The sequence below is a fragment of the Brachypodium distachyon genome, chromosome 2 (genome assembly GCF_000005505.3).
Source record: "Brachypodium distachyon strain Bd21 chromosome 2, Brachypodium_distachyon_v3.0, whole genome shotgun sequence".
Classification (NCBI taxonomy): domain Eukaryota; kingdom Viridiplantae; phylum Streptophyta; class Magnoliopsida; order Poales; family Poaceae; genus Brachypodium; species Brachypodium distachyon.
In genome coordinates, this window is record NC_016132.3 from 10,336,989 (window position 1) to 10,352,515 (window position 15,527).

At 41.3% G+C, this 15,527-nt stretch overlaps 1 protein-coding gene across 1 annotated transcript; it reads left to right on the plus strand.

Annotated features, from left to right (window-relative positions):
- The first annotated feature begins 3,007 nt into the window (after window positions 1–3,007).
- Window positions 3,008–10,576, plus strand: LOC100841024. Its single transcript, XM_010232537.2, has 5 exons — window positions 3,008–3,791; window positions 6,655–6,965; window positions 7,086–7,154; window positions 7,935–8,437; window positions 9,666–10,576. The coding sequence occupies exons 1-5, from the start codon at window positions 3,175–3,177 to the stop codon at window positions 10,314–10,316; spliced, it is 2,151 nt and encodes a 716-aa protein (XP_010230839.1). The 5' UTR covers window positions 3,008–3,174; the 3' UTR covers window positions 10,317–10,576.
- Window positions 10,577–15,527: the final 4,951 nt, after the last annotated feature.

The window sequence follows — 15,527 nt, forward strand, 5'->3', positions numbered from 1 at the left end:
AAGTGTTGATGTGTTCCTATCCCCATCCACGTTCGATCTTCCACACTCATAATTGATGGGCCTGCGTTTGAGCTTCTGTGCTTGTAACTATTGGGCCCACGCTCGAGATCATGTGTCAAAAAGCATTTTTAAAATTAAGAGAAGACATCGTGCTGGAAATTAAAGACATATGTGCTTGAAATTAAAGACACAAGACACGAAGATGACACATACGAAAAAACCAATACACGTTGCGCCATTGTATTAATGCATGCACAATGGTTTTTCCTCCCGGATACCACATAGGAGAATCGTTAAGATGAAATGAAAATGATGTTTGGATTCATTTAACAAAGAGACGATCTCTTCGTAATAAAGATATAATAGTTTTTTATTATACCAGATTGCATTTTGTTATCTCACTTTTCTTAAATAGATTTAATCACATAGTAGTATGTTTTTAGCATCAATTGCAAGGTATGACACTAGGTAAAGATAACCACTATTGTACACTGTGTTCTATTGTCTTCTATAAATAGTTAGGGTTAATATGGAATCACAACAAAGCCACTATGCGTGTGCAAATGCATATAAGCAGAATTTCCTAATTATATAGCTAGGGAAATAGGAGAACTCATCGTTAAACGGTTAGATCAGAATTGATATGTCTAACACGTCGTTTTGGACACTAAATTTTAAATGACATGTTAGCACACATCATGGTTGTTTTGGCCTGACAGAAATTAGAAAATGAGGCACATAGAGCACTAACAGATCTCAGCATTGCACGGAAAATCATGACAGAAAAAACGGTTAACCTAGAATCGACGTCACTAATAGAGTTGGTGAATTAAGAACGAAATATTATCTCTTAGCTGCATTGCCACTATGCCTTCAAAACAACATTCTTCTAGTGATGCTGAATCGTATATGATAATTTTTCACTTTCGCAAGCAAAAATAGAAACTATTAGACTATAAACGTTGGTCTCATAGCTACCCATTTTTCTATGCCAACAAGACAACAGTCCATTAGAGTCACTCTCACATTCATTGTTGGCAACGAACTGTACGTTCCAACTTTGATTGGCAACTGTCCGTGTGCCAACATAGCACTTAAGTACTATGGCCCTTACTAAGTGGTTGAGAGGACGATTAACAATGTGGTATACAAAGTGCAGCTTCCACTGGGGTGCCTGACTTTTTTTCTTGTCCAACAAACAACTAGAGCTTTGATTTCTCATACATAGAAAAAGAGTTGACTAGTTAACGAGTGGAACCGGCCAAAAACCGGGCCCAACCTCTCAGAGCCTATACAGTCCCCCAAAACCTACAAGCTAGTGGTCCAAGCTTTTGCCAAGAAACTGCTTCGCCAACTAATTGACACCGCCGCCATTGCTAGGAGAGAGAGAGACCAAGTCTACCATAGGAGGAGAGGAGCTTGAACACTCCCATAGTGGCTAGGTGGGCAACACGTTACAGGAAGCACGTGCGAAAAGTGACGCCCATTAGGAGCTTGGTTGCCCACAAGACCCAAGGCAAACAGCTACACTGCAACACAAACACAAACACTCAGGGGGTATCGCCTTGATGTCTAACCGCTATGCTCCACCCCGTGCAGTTGACCAACACCACCTTTCAGGTCATCGCCTCGGCACCCATCGCCTGCCAACGAGGTGCAGCGCCGCATGACCTAGACCGCGCGCGCGCGTGTGTATATACACATTAATGCATTAGTTCCCCTACAGCCACCATCCTGTCGACAAGAACAAATAGCGCAACAACCACCATTTTGACAGAGTCTTGGGCCTACAAGGAGAAGCATGCAACCAGGCTAGGCTAGGGCTGCATCGCCACCACATCCTTAGGCTGGCGCCCTGGCTTCCACACGCCTACCTTTGCCGCCCACTTGAGCCAGGCAACCGCCACCGCTTACAGCATGAAGAGAGACCCTAGCCATGTTTGATAATGAGACCGGTGCCACCGTGACGGAAAAACTGGTAATAGCGACACAAGGAGGACGAGAGCACTCGCTGTAGGGGTCGGTGTTTTACCGTCAGTGCTGAGTGACATGACCGTACCCAGGTTGAACTGACAAAGTGCACATGACATTGGACAAAGTCTTCAAGATATCTTAACTACATATATACACCCCTAAATTTATGCATGAAATACTTATGACTTGTAACTGCATACCCCATCGTGTCAAATCTAAGTCGACACTCCGCATGAGAGTGGAAAGAGAAGACATTAAAGATGAGAGGTTGCGATAGTAGTTAGGGCGTGTACGATGGGGTGATGTCAACATTTTCTTAGCGATGCCACATAGGATAAAATCTGACGTGGAAAAGAGAGAAACGAAGAAAAGGCAGAACCCTTCTCTTAATTAATACTCCCTCCGTTCCAGAATTCTTGTTGAAATATTACATGTATCTAGACACTTTTTTATGAATAGATAGATACATCCATTTTTGGGCAAATTTGAGACAAGAACTATGGAACGGAGGAAGTAGATGATTTCTTCAAAAAAATGATAAGGCAAAGATAAGACACAATTACCATTGTACTGGATTTCACCTTTTCTTATCATTTATTTAGTTAATTTTATTCATCTAAGTATTAATTCTAAGATATAACACTAAGAGATAACTCATGTTGCAGATAAGGACATGCCCTAGCACTGCTGTTTTATCACGATTCAATATTCTGGTGTACCTGATTATCTGCAGGCTAACTTCTTCCGCAAGCCATTTTCTAGCGACACATGGTCAAGATGAACATCCCGGACGAGCGTGGGGCCCACAGCACGCTCATCGGCATCTACAGGCTACAGGTGGTGAGTGGTGACGGATGTGAAGACGAGAGTCAAGGGAGGTGCGAGGCCTCGTGTGGCAAGGAAGCGCGGGGACCGTCGTACGAATGGGGCCGGAAGGCAGCGAGGCCGGGCAAAGCCCTCGGTTTACGGTCAGTGGGACCGGATGGTCAGTGCGTCTGGGAGGCGGAAATATATAACCCTCCCTTCCCTGTACCGTGAGAACTGAACAAAATCTGAATTCCCATCTCCCTTTTATTTGCTCCTCAACCCCTTTCCTCCCAAATCGCTCGCAATTGCGCGTTCCCCAACTAGCCGCTGGTCGAATTTTGCGAGGATCCCTTCCGGGGCCTCACGGATCTCTCCGCTGTTCAGCCGCCAACCATGGCGCCGGCCCCGGCCCCGGCCTTGGATGTCGATGGCGAGGGTGGCGGTGCCAACGGCCAGAACACGGTGAAATCCGATGTTCACGGGGAACTTGCCACCCCTCCCGTCATGCCTGTGGGCGGCGGCCCCGTGCCCGGCGAATTCCGCCCAGATGGCCCGGTCGTGGCGGTTCCTGAGGATGGTATCGACTCCTCTGATGACCCCGCGCCGGTTATCGATGTCGGGGGCGAGGGCAAGGGCAAGGGCAAGGGCGAGGCCGACGGGGGCAACGCGGTGCTGGAATCTGCGACCGAACACCGCGAGGGCGACGTGGGCAACAACCTGGGTGACGTGGTGCTGAAATCTGCGACCGAGCACTGCGAGGGCGAAGGTGCCCTTCTCGCCCCTTGCTCCGAACCTTCTGGTGCTGATCCTGTGGGAGGAGCTTCCTCCTCTTATGACCCGCCGCCTGTGGGGAGTTCAGGGCACGTGACTGACGAGCGAGGAGGGGATACCACGGAGTGCTCGAGCTCGTTTGCGGATTCTCTTTTTGAGACCGATGATGAGGCTGGCAATGAAGTGAGTTCCCCCTTTTCAGTTCATGATGATGAAGGTCAATCCTCATTGCTCCCTAGGTGAGTCTTTCTATCAGTTCCTCGTATGCTCTCAATGACACAGGCTGGATGATTATGCAATTCTGCTTTCTGGTTGTATTGTTTGTCAGAGAAATAAACATGTATAATACCATGTTAGGCAGTTAGGCATTGATTGTTGATTTTCTACGCCCTCGAGGTTTCCCGCGCTGGCGGGGTAAAAGGAAGGTTGTGGTAGAGCTTTGATTGGTAGCATAACCAACCAAACTTTCGAGGTTTGGAATGCACTTGGCCCGCCGCGCCAAACTGCCGTTATAGCAACCTGGCCGACAGACGTAAGGAGGTACATTAGGGTTAGGGATATAGAGAATGAGATACGGAAATTGGCTTCTTTATTATTGCTTGCCATAAATAATTGAATCTAATTTATCTATCAAATTTACTTGGTTGGCAAAATAAACTATTAAAATTATAAATAAGATTGAATCCAATTATACCAAACCCAGTGATTTCCTAAATGCTCATGATTTTGCTTATTATGTGCATGAAGTCACCTTGTGGAACAGCTTGTTCTCAAGCTAGAATATGGGATTATCCTCCTTGAATGCCTATATTGGCCATAAGTCTAGTGGCTAGAAGTTTGGCCAGTTTTGGAACCGTCATGCCCTGATTGAAATGACTCCTCTATTCAATGCCAAGCTTCACTTTCTTCACGTTGATCTAACTCGAATCGTTGCATCAATGTGACTCCTCGAATCCATTAGCGCTTGACCTGCCCACCTTCCAGCGCCGCTCAGGCATCTTAATTCCATCCAGCGCCCTCCTGATTCCATGGCCTGGCGAGTTGTTACTGATTTTCACTCTCCTTCACAAAATGTTCGTCGTGAATATTATCTCTCTAACAGCACGGGATTTCACCCGCCTCAAGAGTTGCAATGAGGGCAACGACGCAGCGGAGCACGACAGCTCCTGTTACAACTTACGTGCTCTTAGTCTCTCTCTCTCTGTCTCTGCTTTGTCTATCTCCTGCACAGAAGGTGTTTGATGATTTCCTCCTTTCGAAGATTTATTGGCTTCCCAGAACATATAGCTCAACTTAGTTCCCCTGTGCAAGAGGTGCGGCGTGTTCAAGATTTCCTGTGTTTTGGTGTATTTAGATTGGCCGTGGTGTTAATTGTTTTTAATTTGATCGATCAGTATGGTAGGTAATAGTGACAGAATACCAAAATCAGAGATGCGATTTCCCCGGTGTATAATTGGTAGGAGGCAGCAGTCAAACCTTTTTGCTACCTGAATGTTAGATGTGAATTAGGAACAATTCATCTTATTTTCTCTTCAGGACACGTTCAGTTGCATCACACAGAAGCAAGTAGTGGATGCTATTCCATGCATTTTCCTTTGTACTGCTTCCGTTTCCAATTGATTCGCGCCAGCAATTTTGTGAAGAGATGCGATTTCCCCGGTGTATAATAGGTAGGAGGTGGCAGTCAAACCTTTTTGCTACCTGAATGTTAGGTGTGAATTAGGAACAATTCATCTTATTTTCTCTTCAGGGCACGTTCATCTTATTTTCTCTTCAGGGCACGTTCAGTTGCATCACACAGAAGCAAGTAGTGGATGCTATTCTATGCATTTTCCTTTGTACTCCCTCCGTTTCCAATTGATTGGCACCAGCAATTTTGCAAAAAGCCAGTGCTATTTCCCGAAATCGACCCGCAGTCCACGTTCTATCAGAACTTTTGCGAAAACCCCCCCTGTTGTTTTTGGAAGTCCACGTTCAATTGAAGCTGTGTACTGCGGGCTGATTTTGTAAATTAACAGGGTTTTTGTTTTTTTGCAAAATTGCCGGCGCCAATCAATTGGAAACAGAGGGAGTTCATTTAAAAACAGGGTTGACACCATGCTATTTCATGCACTTATTTTCTTGTCATACATTTATATTGTTAAATGTGTAGCATATGTAGCATGTGCACTATGCCACTATCTAGTGTTTTCCCTTTCAACCTTGCATGTATATGCTCCTATGGAAATGCCTAGTTTTTAGTTCTGAACTATGGCACGAGATCTCTTGACCTATACGTTCACAACGAACGCAACCAGTAACACTGTACCTGTTGGCTCTACGATGTTTGAACATTGAATTGAAATTTGGGCGTACAATTCAACTTTTGTGTTTGTTGCCACTCATGTGCTAAGATTTTTCAAGAAAGAAGGGCAGCCAGAAAAGGTATGCAAGATACAACTGGTTACAGTGAACTAAAGAGTTTGTCTTCACCTATTCCAGAGCTTAACATAAATTATCTACTCGTATCCATCTCTTCAGTAGTTCAAAGGCTTCCACTCTCTCCCTTGGATGATAGGCACCAAATTTATATGGAACTCAGCAATAAGTGAAGGGTATTAAAAAAAATCACGACCTCAAGTTACGTGCCTGAAAAATAAGAAACCTGAAGGTGCCATGATTCCTTATTTAAGCATCAGGCATTGTGCGGCATAAATCATAAAAACTGAACTGCGAGTCTAGCATCTTCCACCTGCAACATTACTGACCAGGGTGTCCCTGGGTTGCTACTTCCTGATTTCGCCAATTCAGAGGCAATTTCATTGACGTTACTCAGATATATATTATCACCCTATAACCTCATGACAGTGTATGTTGTGTTGCATGCACTTCTTGTTTGTTCATAATACATTATGCTTACAGTTCATGGATGTAACATAAGTATAATGAAGGAAGCCAGGAGTTGAGTTACTCTTGTGCATGCTTCAAAGTTCTAGCTGACCTGTCATCTTTTATGGTTATTCTGTATTACATTCTCATTGTAATTCTGCTGTATAGAAAAGTTATGTTCATTCTGATGTGGTTTCATCTGTATAATTTTCTCATGTGTAAATTATCTTTCAGAAGGAAAAAGGTGAGTGCTGAGTGGAAGAATGATGTCCGCCCTATGCTGTGGAGGTTCCAGTGGTTAGAGCTGCGCATGAAGGAACTTTCATCTCAAGTATCAAAGTATGACAGACAACTTGCACTCATCGAGCAGGAAAAGGAATTGCAGCAGGCAATAAACAAGACAAATGGTTCTAGGATAGAATCAGGGAAGAGTTGCAAAGGCCATGAAAATATTAGCATGGTGAGGAGAAACCGGAAACGACATGAAGACACTGCGGACACTTCATCGTACCTCAAGAAGCACCAGATATTGTCATACTTCTTTGGTCTGTTATCTATTCCTTCTCTCGTTTTAAGGATAGGACAGTACTTTTTATCCCATGGTTGTCTATGTTTTGCACCATGTTACTATTGGTAAATAATATTGTCCTTCTGATCTTTGGCAGATAAAGATAAGCAAAACAAGGGGGCTGAAACAGATGGTCTCATAATTGAGGATGATAGTCATGGTCCAGGTATGGATATGGTGACATGCCCATGTCTTAAAATTCTGTGCTGTAATTAACAAATAAAGTTATTTACTATCTAGCAAGATCCTACAAGTTGCCACATTACTTAACTGTCAGGAAATGCTTGCTTGTATTAGGGCACCTTCATTTGTGTTTTAGTCACATGCTAACGGTCTTCATCTTTAGAAGGTTAAAAAGTGGTGATTCTACTATGAGTTATGACTATGACACATTTAAGTCTTCTAAAATCAACATACATCTGTGCAACCCATTTTGCTAGGTGCACATTCATTGGAAGAAAGCTGACAGACCTAATGTCATCTTGTTGATATGATTGGTAAAAATGGTCAGGACAGCGAGTGCTTTAATTTTTTATCTTATCAAAACTAGCAAAAATACCCATGCTTTGCTACGAATTAGAAATAACACACTGCATGTTTAAATAGAATGTTATACTATCATTTGTTGCTTTTCATCAAATAATTCGTACCTCCTCTCTCATGTCAATGGTCTGTGCATAATCATTAGGTGTCATGATTTAAAGGTGACGGATCACCGCCACCGATTTAAACCTTTATAGGAGTAAAGAATCGTTGACCTAATTGTATGAAGTAGCCGTAGGAGTAATTAATATTTAATGCAACCATGTCTTGGCATGTGTCTCCAGCTTCTGCCTATAGAATATTTGGTTGTCAATACTGAAAATGCAAAATACCCTCTGGGTATTAAATAACTTTCTCATTGCAAGTGTTATCTGTTCATTTGATTTTTTTTTTCCTAATGCAGTTGGTGATGGTACTAAAGGTCGGGCCAATGCTGCTAGTTTGCATGCGCCCAAGGAATATGATGCGGTTTCAGAGCAATTCATGTTACATAAAGTTCTCATGAAAATTGGCGATATCCAGTCTCAAGTTCATCATCTGCAAGAGCATCTCAGCAAGGCTCGTACTAAACAAGTAAAGTTGTCATCTCTTCTGGCTTATGCCCAGGTCAACGGAACTGAGAAGAGGCAAAGGACACAAAAACGTTCATTTTCTTATAAGAATGATCGATCTGTTAAACCACAGAAAAAGAAGAATCTAAACATTTTACTGGAACAAGAGGATAGACCAGCTCTTGCAGTAATACCTACATCGTCTGAGAGGGCAACTGGTTGTCTAATCGAAGTTTCACATGGGAATGGTGAAGAAAAAGCTGGGGAGAGGAGCCAGTCACATAAGAAAGCTATCACAGCGGACCTACTCCTAGGTTTTGACAGTTCCTTACCAAATGGTCATATCTGCAATGAAGTAAGTCCTTATGTTTCTTGTTTGTTTCAGACTTTCAGTTCAGTTGTATTCAAGTTGTTGCTTATGAGTTATTAGTTGGAACCATCCACCCTTGTGTGTGCACAGCAGGACTGGGATTTAGATTTCCCCAGTTACGTAATGTAGACTTATAAAGTAAACGCCATATAGCATCTGCCAAAAAACTGTATGGATGACAACTTGTCTACTTTTGAATTCCGAGATAATCTTGATGATAACAGATAATATACTACTCCCTCCGATCCTAGGCCCTTTTTGGTTGGGCTTAAAACTGCGTTTTGACTTTTGGCTTATAAGCCACAAAAGCACCTAAATAGTTGCTTTTGACTTTGGCTTTTTGCTTATACCATCATCTAACAATATCAAGTCAAATGTCAAAAGCCAAAGCCGAAAGCACCTAATTTGGTGCTTTTGTGGCTTACAAGCCAAAAGTCAGAAATCAGTTTTAACCCAACCAAACAGGGCCTAAATTCTTGTCGTGGTTTTGGTAGAACTTAGGATCGGAGGGAGTGAGAATTGTTATCAAGTACGTATTGGATATGGGATTTGGAACCTGTGTCAGATGTGTACTACCTCCGTCCAACAATAAGGGGCGTATTAGGTTTACTTTGACCAATGCTTTGACCACAAATTACTCTATTAATATATAATTATATAATATAGATTCATATCCATTATATTCCTGCTCAAGGATATTTGCTCATGGATATGATTTTGATCACATTAGTCATATATTCATGAAGTAATTTGTGGTCAAAGGCTTAGTCAACCGAACCCTAATATGCCCCATATTGTTGGATGGAGGGAGTAGTTCTTAGGAGTAAATTTCGTAGGATGATGCTTGTACATCGGATCTATCCAGAATTTCATATTTAATGTACCGGGACTAGGTATAAGACATCCCCATAGTAAATTGAAGGTTGTAGCACTGAAGACATCACAGCCACAGGGCAATGTGCTGAGGCAGTTCACTGGTAACATTGGTTAGAAAAGCACACAAGTGTATTCTAAATCTCTTTTGCAGCTACCTAATCTTCCAATGGTAATGTAATTTTGATTATGTCATACGTCTTTCTCCATCCAGTAATCATCTGATTCATCTCACTGATTAAGAGCCTTTTATTTGGGTATTCTCCTTTTTTTAGTTAGTTTCTTGGGTAATATATTTTCGTGTACATTTAGTTGATACTGCTGTTGTTTCTTTCCACAGAACACTGATGATATCCTCATAGACAATCGAGGAGCCAAAGTGTATGAACCGTTTGAGAACGTCGAGCATTCACAGGAGAAACTATCAGCGCTGACTGAGAATGTTGCTAAAACTGCTCCTTCCAAAGCTGACAATACCTCTGCACAGGTTGGAGCTGAGAAAATTTCTGTTCCAGTGGTTAAGAAGCAACTAATTCTTGAAAACCAACAACCTTTGAAGCATGTCTACTCTGGAAAAAAACGGGGACGGCAGCCCAAGACCGAAGGTACGGGCTCTGCAGCTGCATCCAAGGAGCAGAGTGAACAGGCCTCCAAAGCACCTGCTGCAAAGCAGTGCAAGACTGGAAATTCTTCCTTGGCTGCAAAGAAGCTGCAAACCGGGAACTCATCCTCAGCCTCAAAGAATCTGAATACCGGGAATTCATCCTCAGCCACACAGAATCTGGAAACCGGAAACTCATCCCCATTCGCGAAGAAGCAGAAAACGGGCAACTCATCCTCGAATGCAAAGAAGCAGGCAGCTGGATACCCATCTGCTGCAAGTACAGATGCGAGTGGAAACACCCCCACCAATATGAGGATTGAGAAGGCTGTCTTGGTGGAGGTGAACAGCAGGAGGAGTCAAAGGGCCCGGAAGCCCAAGGTTTACTGAAGCAAACCAGCCTAATCAAGTGCAGCGTGGTGTAGTTGTAAGAAACATGTCTTGTTTAATAATGTATCCCTCTTGGCTTGCTGAAGTTAAGTAGCTGTGTTGACCGAGTTCATCCGAAATGTTAGTGTACATATCCCTTATGTCGTCTGAGTCACCAATCTAAACTGAAAATATGTTATGTATAGTTGTTCTTTGCTGAGTATGTGCTGCAAATGCAGTTGCAACTTGGCGGTCAGCATCTCACCGAAATCTTTACTGCATTATTTTGTGGTACTAGTATTTGCAGGAGTATTCACCTAGCATTTGTTGGCCCCTTGGCTGCTGCTGTTTGAATCAGGCTGGGATTCCAGCTGAACTACCCTTTGGCACTGCTGCCCTGGAAGTAATGTTGGTGTGTAGTTCGGCACTTCGATGGATGGAGCTGAGGGGCACATTACCTCGTACTCTACCAGCCTGCAAACTGTGGTTGACGATTTACTGATTTTTGAGGAACAAAAGATTCTCTTGAACTGTTGCTTCATTAACGCATGCGCAAGGACTGTGATGCCCATGCCTGTGACCACATGAGCTCCGGATCAAGATTCGTCACTTGAGGACAGTTGTATATCAATCATGGTGGGGTTGCGGTTGCGAAACGTCATGAGATGGTCCAGATACGTGAGTAGTGGTACTGCTGGTACTGGTTCTATGCGAAGAATGCAACGAGTTAAGAGAGAGTTTAAAGCCCTCTTGATCGGTCATAAATTCAGTTGTATTGCTGCGTTTGCAACAACAGGGTTATCGACGGTGAGTTGATATGCTGCACCAGTTTTACCCGAGGAAATTTTATCCAGTGGCTACAAGTTAGTGTTGATAAACATCCTAGTCATTGGCTTCGGCTACATTTCTCTCCATCGATGTGAAAATGTGAACCAACGGACAAATTAGCGGTATCAAGCGGGATCTCACCAAAGCCCCACTTTCAGGCACATTTTTAAATCGTTGATCAAATACTTCCTCCATCCAACAAAAGATGTCTCAAGTTCGTTAAAATTTAGATATGTCTAGACATGACTTATTATATAGATGCATTCAAATTCAGTCAAAGTTGATACATCCTACGGAGGAAATATTTGAATTAGAAAATCTTTTAACGAAGTGGGACATGGGATCCCACTTGCATTCATCCCAACTGTAAATACACGCTCTCCTGCATGACCCATAATTCCATAAATAGAAGCAATCAATCAAAAGAAAGCAGCATTTTTGCAGCTGACAATCGACAGGTAGGAGCAGCTCAAACATCACGTACCTTTTGCGCTATCTTAAGCCTTAACTCCTTCGCTAAAATTACTCTTCGAGTCGAAGTCAAGCACTGTTCAGTGACCACTAATCCTGGTCCCTGGGGCAGCATCTCAGTAATGAGAGGGAGTTATAATACTTTCCAGCAATGTGAAAAGAACTTTAGTCGTCTAAAAGATCAACGCTCTGCCCCTAAAAAGTACTCATTTTTCTTGCTATTTTACAAATATATGCCTGATTTTCTCCACGGTTTTGTAGATATTTTTTCCCAACAGAATGTGTGCTCGGTGCACTTCTTTTTGTTGATTCAGAAAGCTGGATTCATTTTTCATCTCACATTCATGTAGCCCTAACCGGTTTTCTTAAATTTTCTGTATATTTGGACCCCAAAGACTAATTAATCATGTTAATACTACTAAACAATTTTAATGTTGTCATCCTACTGGGTGAAGCAAAGTAGAGTTAAAGAGAGGTGGAGGGGGACTGAACCAATGATGCAACTAATTGCGTAAGAAAAGTGTGGGGAGACCAAGACCAATTGTCAAATTGTTTTCTCTTGATTATTTTGCCTGTAAAAGACTATCCGTATGGTAATCCTTTTGGCTTCTAAGTGACACGAAGCCTGGTTTAAATCTATTGCGAAAATCACATTTTCGGGTTTTCGGGTCTCAAAATATACATGTGCATAGGAACGTGTGTTACGTGTATGTAATTTATTATGAAATATTGTTGATTTTGAGCTACTAGAAATACATTGATTTCAAATAGAACTACAGTTTGCTACTCCATATATTTGTGTTTGTACATGGATCACAAATCAATGTATTTCTTGTTGGAAATGTACAAATATGTACTCCCTCCGTCCCATATTAGGTGACCCAAATATGTCTAAATATGGATGCATCTATATACTAAAATACGTTTAGATACATGTAATAGAAAGTCATTTAATATGGGACGAAGTGAGTAGTATACATATATACTTGTACTCAAAGTTTTCCAAATGTTTTTCAAACGTTTGAATACAATTTCAGTTATTTAAAATTTCAGGCTCCCTGTAGCTCGGGAGCCAAAAGTACTTGTCTTTATGCATAGATGTTTAGAGCTAAGAGGTCTCGAGTTTGATACCCGGCTGGCCCAATTAAATTGGAACCCACTTTCGATCCACATTTAAGCATGAGGGAGCCACACGTGAGGGAAGTGTTGAAATATAAAGTGAACGAGAAGACTAGAAAGCGACTGCTTGGGCCTTGGAGCACCGTCCCAACCAAGTCGTTTAATTTTCTTAAGCGATAAGCTCAATTGATACTTCCTTCTGAATTTATAAAGTATGGAGTACGCCATACATTTTATGTTAAATTTCAATCAGCTTTTAAGTTGGATTAGCAGTACACACTTATTGTGGCAGTAAAAATGAGATTAACTAGGTGATTTCCCACGCGTTGCCGCGGAAAATTTTATATGCACGTCTAAATATGATTTTAGAAACAAATAATAATATGATTTAATGCAAAATAAATATGAATATTGTAGGACAAAACGATTTTATCATTCATAACAACTATGCAACAAAACAATAGGTATAATTTTGATGTGCATGAACATTAACAATTTCGAGGAAACCGAGAAGTGAAGTTTCGTCAACCTGAATATTTGTAGATCTTAGAAAACATAACATACACATCATGAAAATATGTGTGTTTGGTGAAATATTTATATGCAACGTGAAAATGAAAAATCTTAGGTATCAAAATATTAAATTCGAATGGACCATTAAAATGAATTCCTATGTACAATAACACATGATGTGGATGGTGATGTGGAGCCTTTGAATACCCATGATGTGCATGATGTGGATGATGATGTGGACACCTGGCATGTCAAACTTGCAAACATTAATTGCAGTTAGTGGGGATCAACTTTATAAGTTATATAGATTGCCTAGTCCTTTTCATCAGATCGATCTTTTGCTTGCGTTAACTAGCGGATGAAGCCCTTCGGATACTAACGGCTCTCCCAATGCATAATCTGTTAGCAGGTTATCTTAGGTGGTGATAATTCATAAGAGACAAACTTCATAATACATTATCTCTTAGTTGTTGTCTCTAAAGAAGGTTGTGTTGGTTAATTTTGGAGGTATGATTGCATTTGACTGAGGGAATTAATGCTTTTGTCTATGTCTAAGTGCAAGAGCTCTATCACAGTAAGCAAGAGATAACCTCACTCTTTTTCTTTTTTCTTTTTCTTTTGCGGGTAACATCACTCTTTTTCTTCATTAATTAGTACGCCATATGCCATCAAAATGCTTAAAATTTTGTCTCAAGATACCCCAACTGAGAGAGGCCTAATTCAATAGTAGTTGCTAGATAAGCCAACTAGGGAATTGATTATTTTCTTGTGATAAGACCTATTTATGCCAGTGGAATAAGATGTCGGCTTGTTAAAACATCACCATTGGAAATTACGGCTACAAACTAGCACACCCTAACTCTTGGTATTTGATTTGCTACAATTTGAACACAGGATCGGGTCTTGGCCTATGAGTTAAAATAGTAGTTGGGGAGTTGGAGCAGTAAAGCCAATAAGTACTCGGACCTGATTAAATGCGCTCTGTCCCGTCTGTTAGAGTGTGTGGCTAGCTGTGGTTAGAAGCGTAACGAGGCTGTAACGCTAACGGTATCTACGCTCATCTTCTTGGCCGCATAATTACTGACACCGTTTAGCTGATTGTGTTTCAATTAATTAGCTGATTGTGTCTTCTAATAAAGTATTGATTAGCATTGTACTTGACATCATATTAAAACAAAAAGCTCTCCATGTGACATAAAACTCTGCATAGGACACCTCAAACCTTTTTCTTCTCTCTTGTTCTCTCTCTCAATTTTTACGTGTGACATAAAGCTCTGCACATATTTCTTCCCATTTCTTTTCTACTGCCAATGAAAATTTATTTACAGGAGAACTAATGTACATATTTTTATTTCTTTTCTTATTTTATTTTATTTTTTGTTCAAAATTTGAAAGTGCACAAATGATGTTACATTGCTCGTTATCGATGTAGATTATGGTACCTCCTCAACTCATAATTGTACCTCATGCACCAAGAAAAAAACATTGGTACATGATGGTACTTAAATCACAATATCCGCCAAAATAAAACAAGTACCTCCTCAACTTATAATTGTACGTCATGTATCAGTATCAGAAAAAAAAATATGCACAAACATTCATCAAAACTTAGTACCTCATGATGTACCAATTCATCAAAACTTAGTACCTCATCTGTAAATACTGTGTTCATCAACTCATAATTGTACGTCATGTAACAGGAGAAAAATATAAGCACAAACATTCATCTAAATTTAGTACCTCGTCACGTACCTATTCATTAAAACATAGTACCTCGTCTTACCTCGTCTGTAAATATTGTCTACATCAATTGTACGTCATGTACTAGAAAAAAAATCAAAAACACAGACATTCATCAAAACTTCGTACCTACCGATGACACATGAGGTACTCAAAAAACACGGCACACCGTTCAAGAATACATGTTACAAATCAACTCATCGGCACCTTCCACGAATCCGATTCACTAGATGGTATACATCTTCGGTAAGGGATCAGGTGGCATGAAGCTCACCGTCGATGGATCTATATAAAAAAAGTACTTTCTGCACTCACCACCGACTTGCCGCCACAGGCTTTGGGACTGGATCTTCCGGCGGGTCGGCAGGCAGGGACGGGTCCTGGGAGGCGAGCAGAGAGGCCACCGTCCCAGCTTGATGAGGTAGCTAGCTTTGTTAGAGTTTTTGTACAATTTTCTTTGAATAAACAATGCTCTTAGTTTTTAGCCCAACCTTTTTTTAATAAACAGGGGTCAACTATTTTCATCTAAATGAATTGTGGGAACATCTAGTTCTCCAAGAA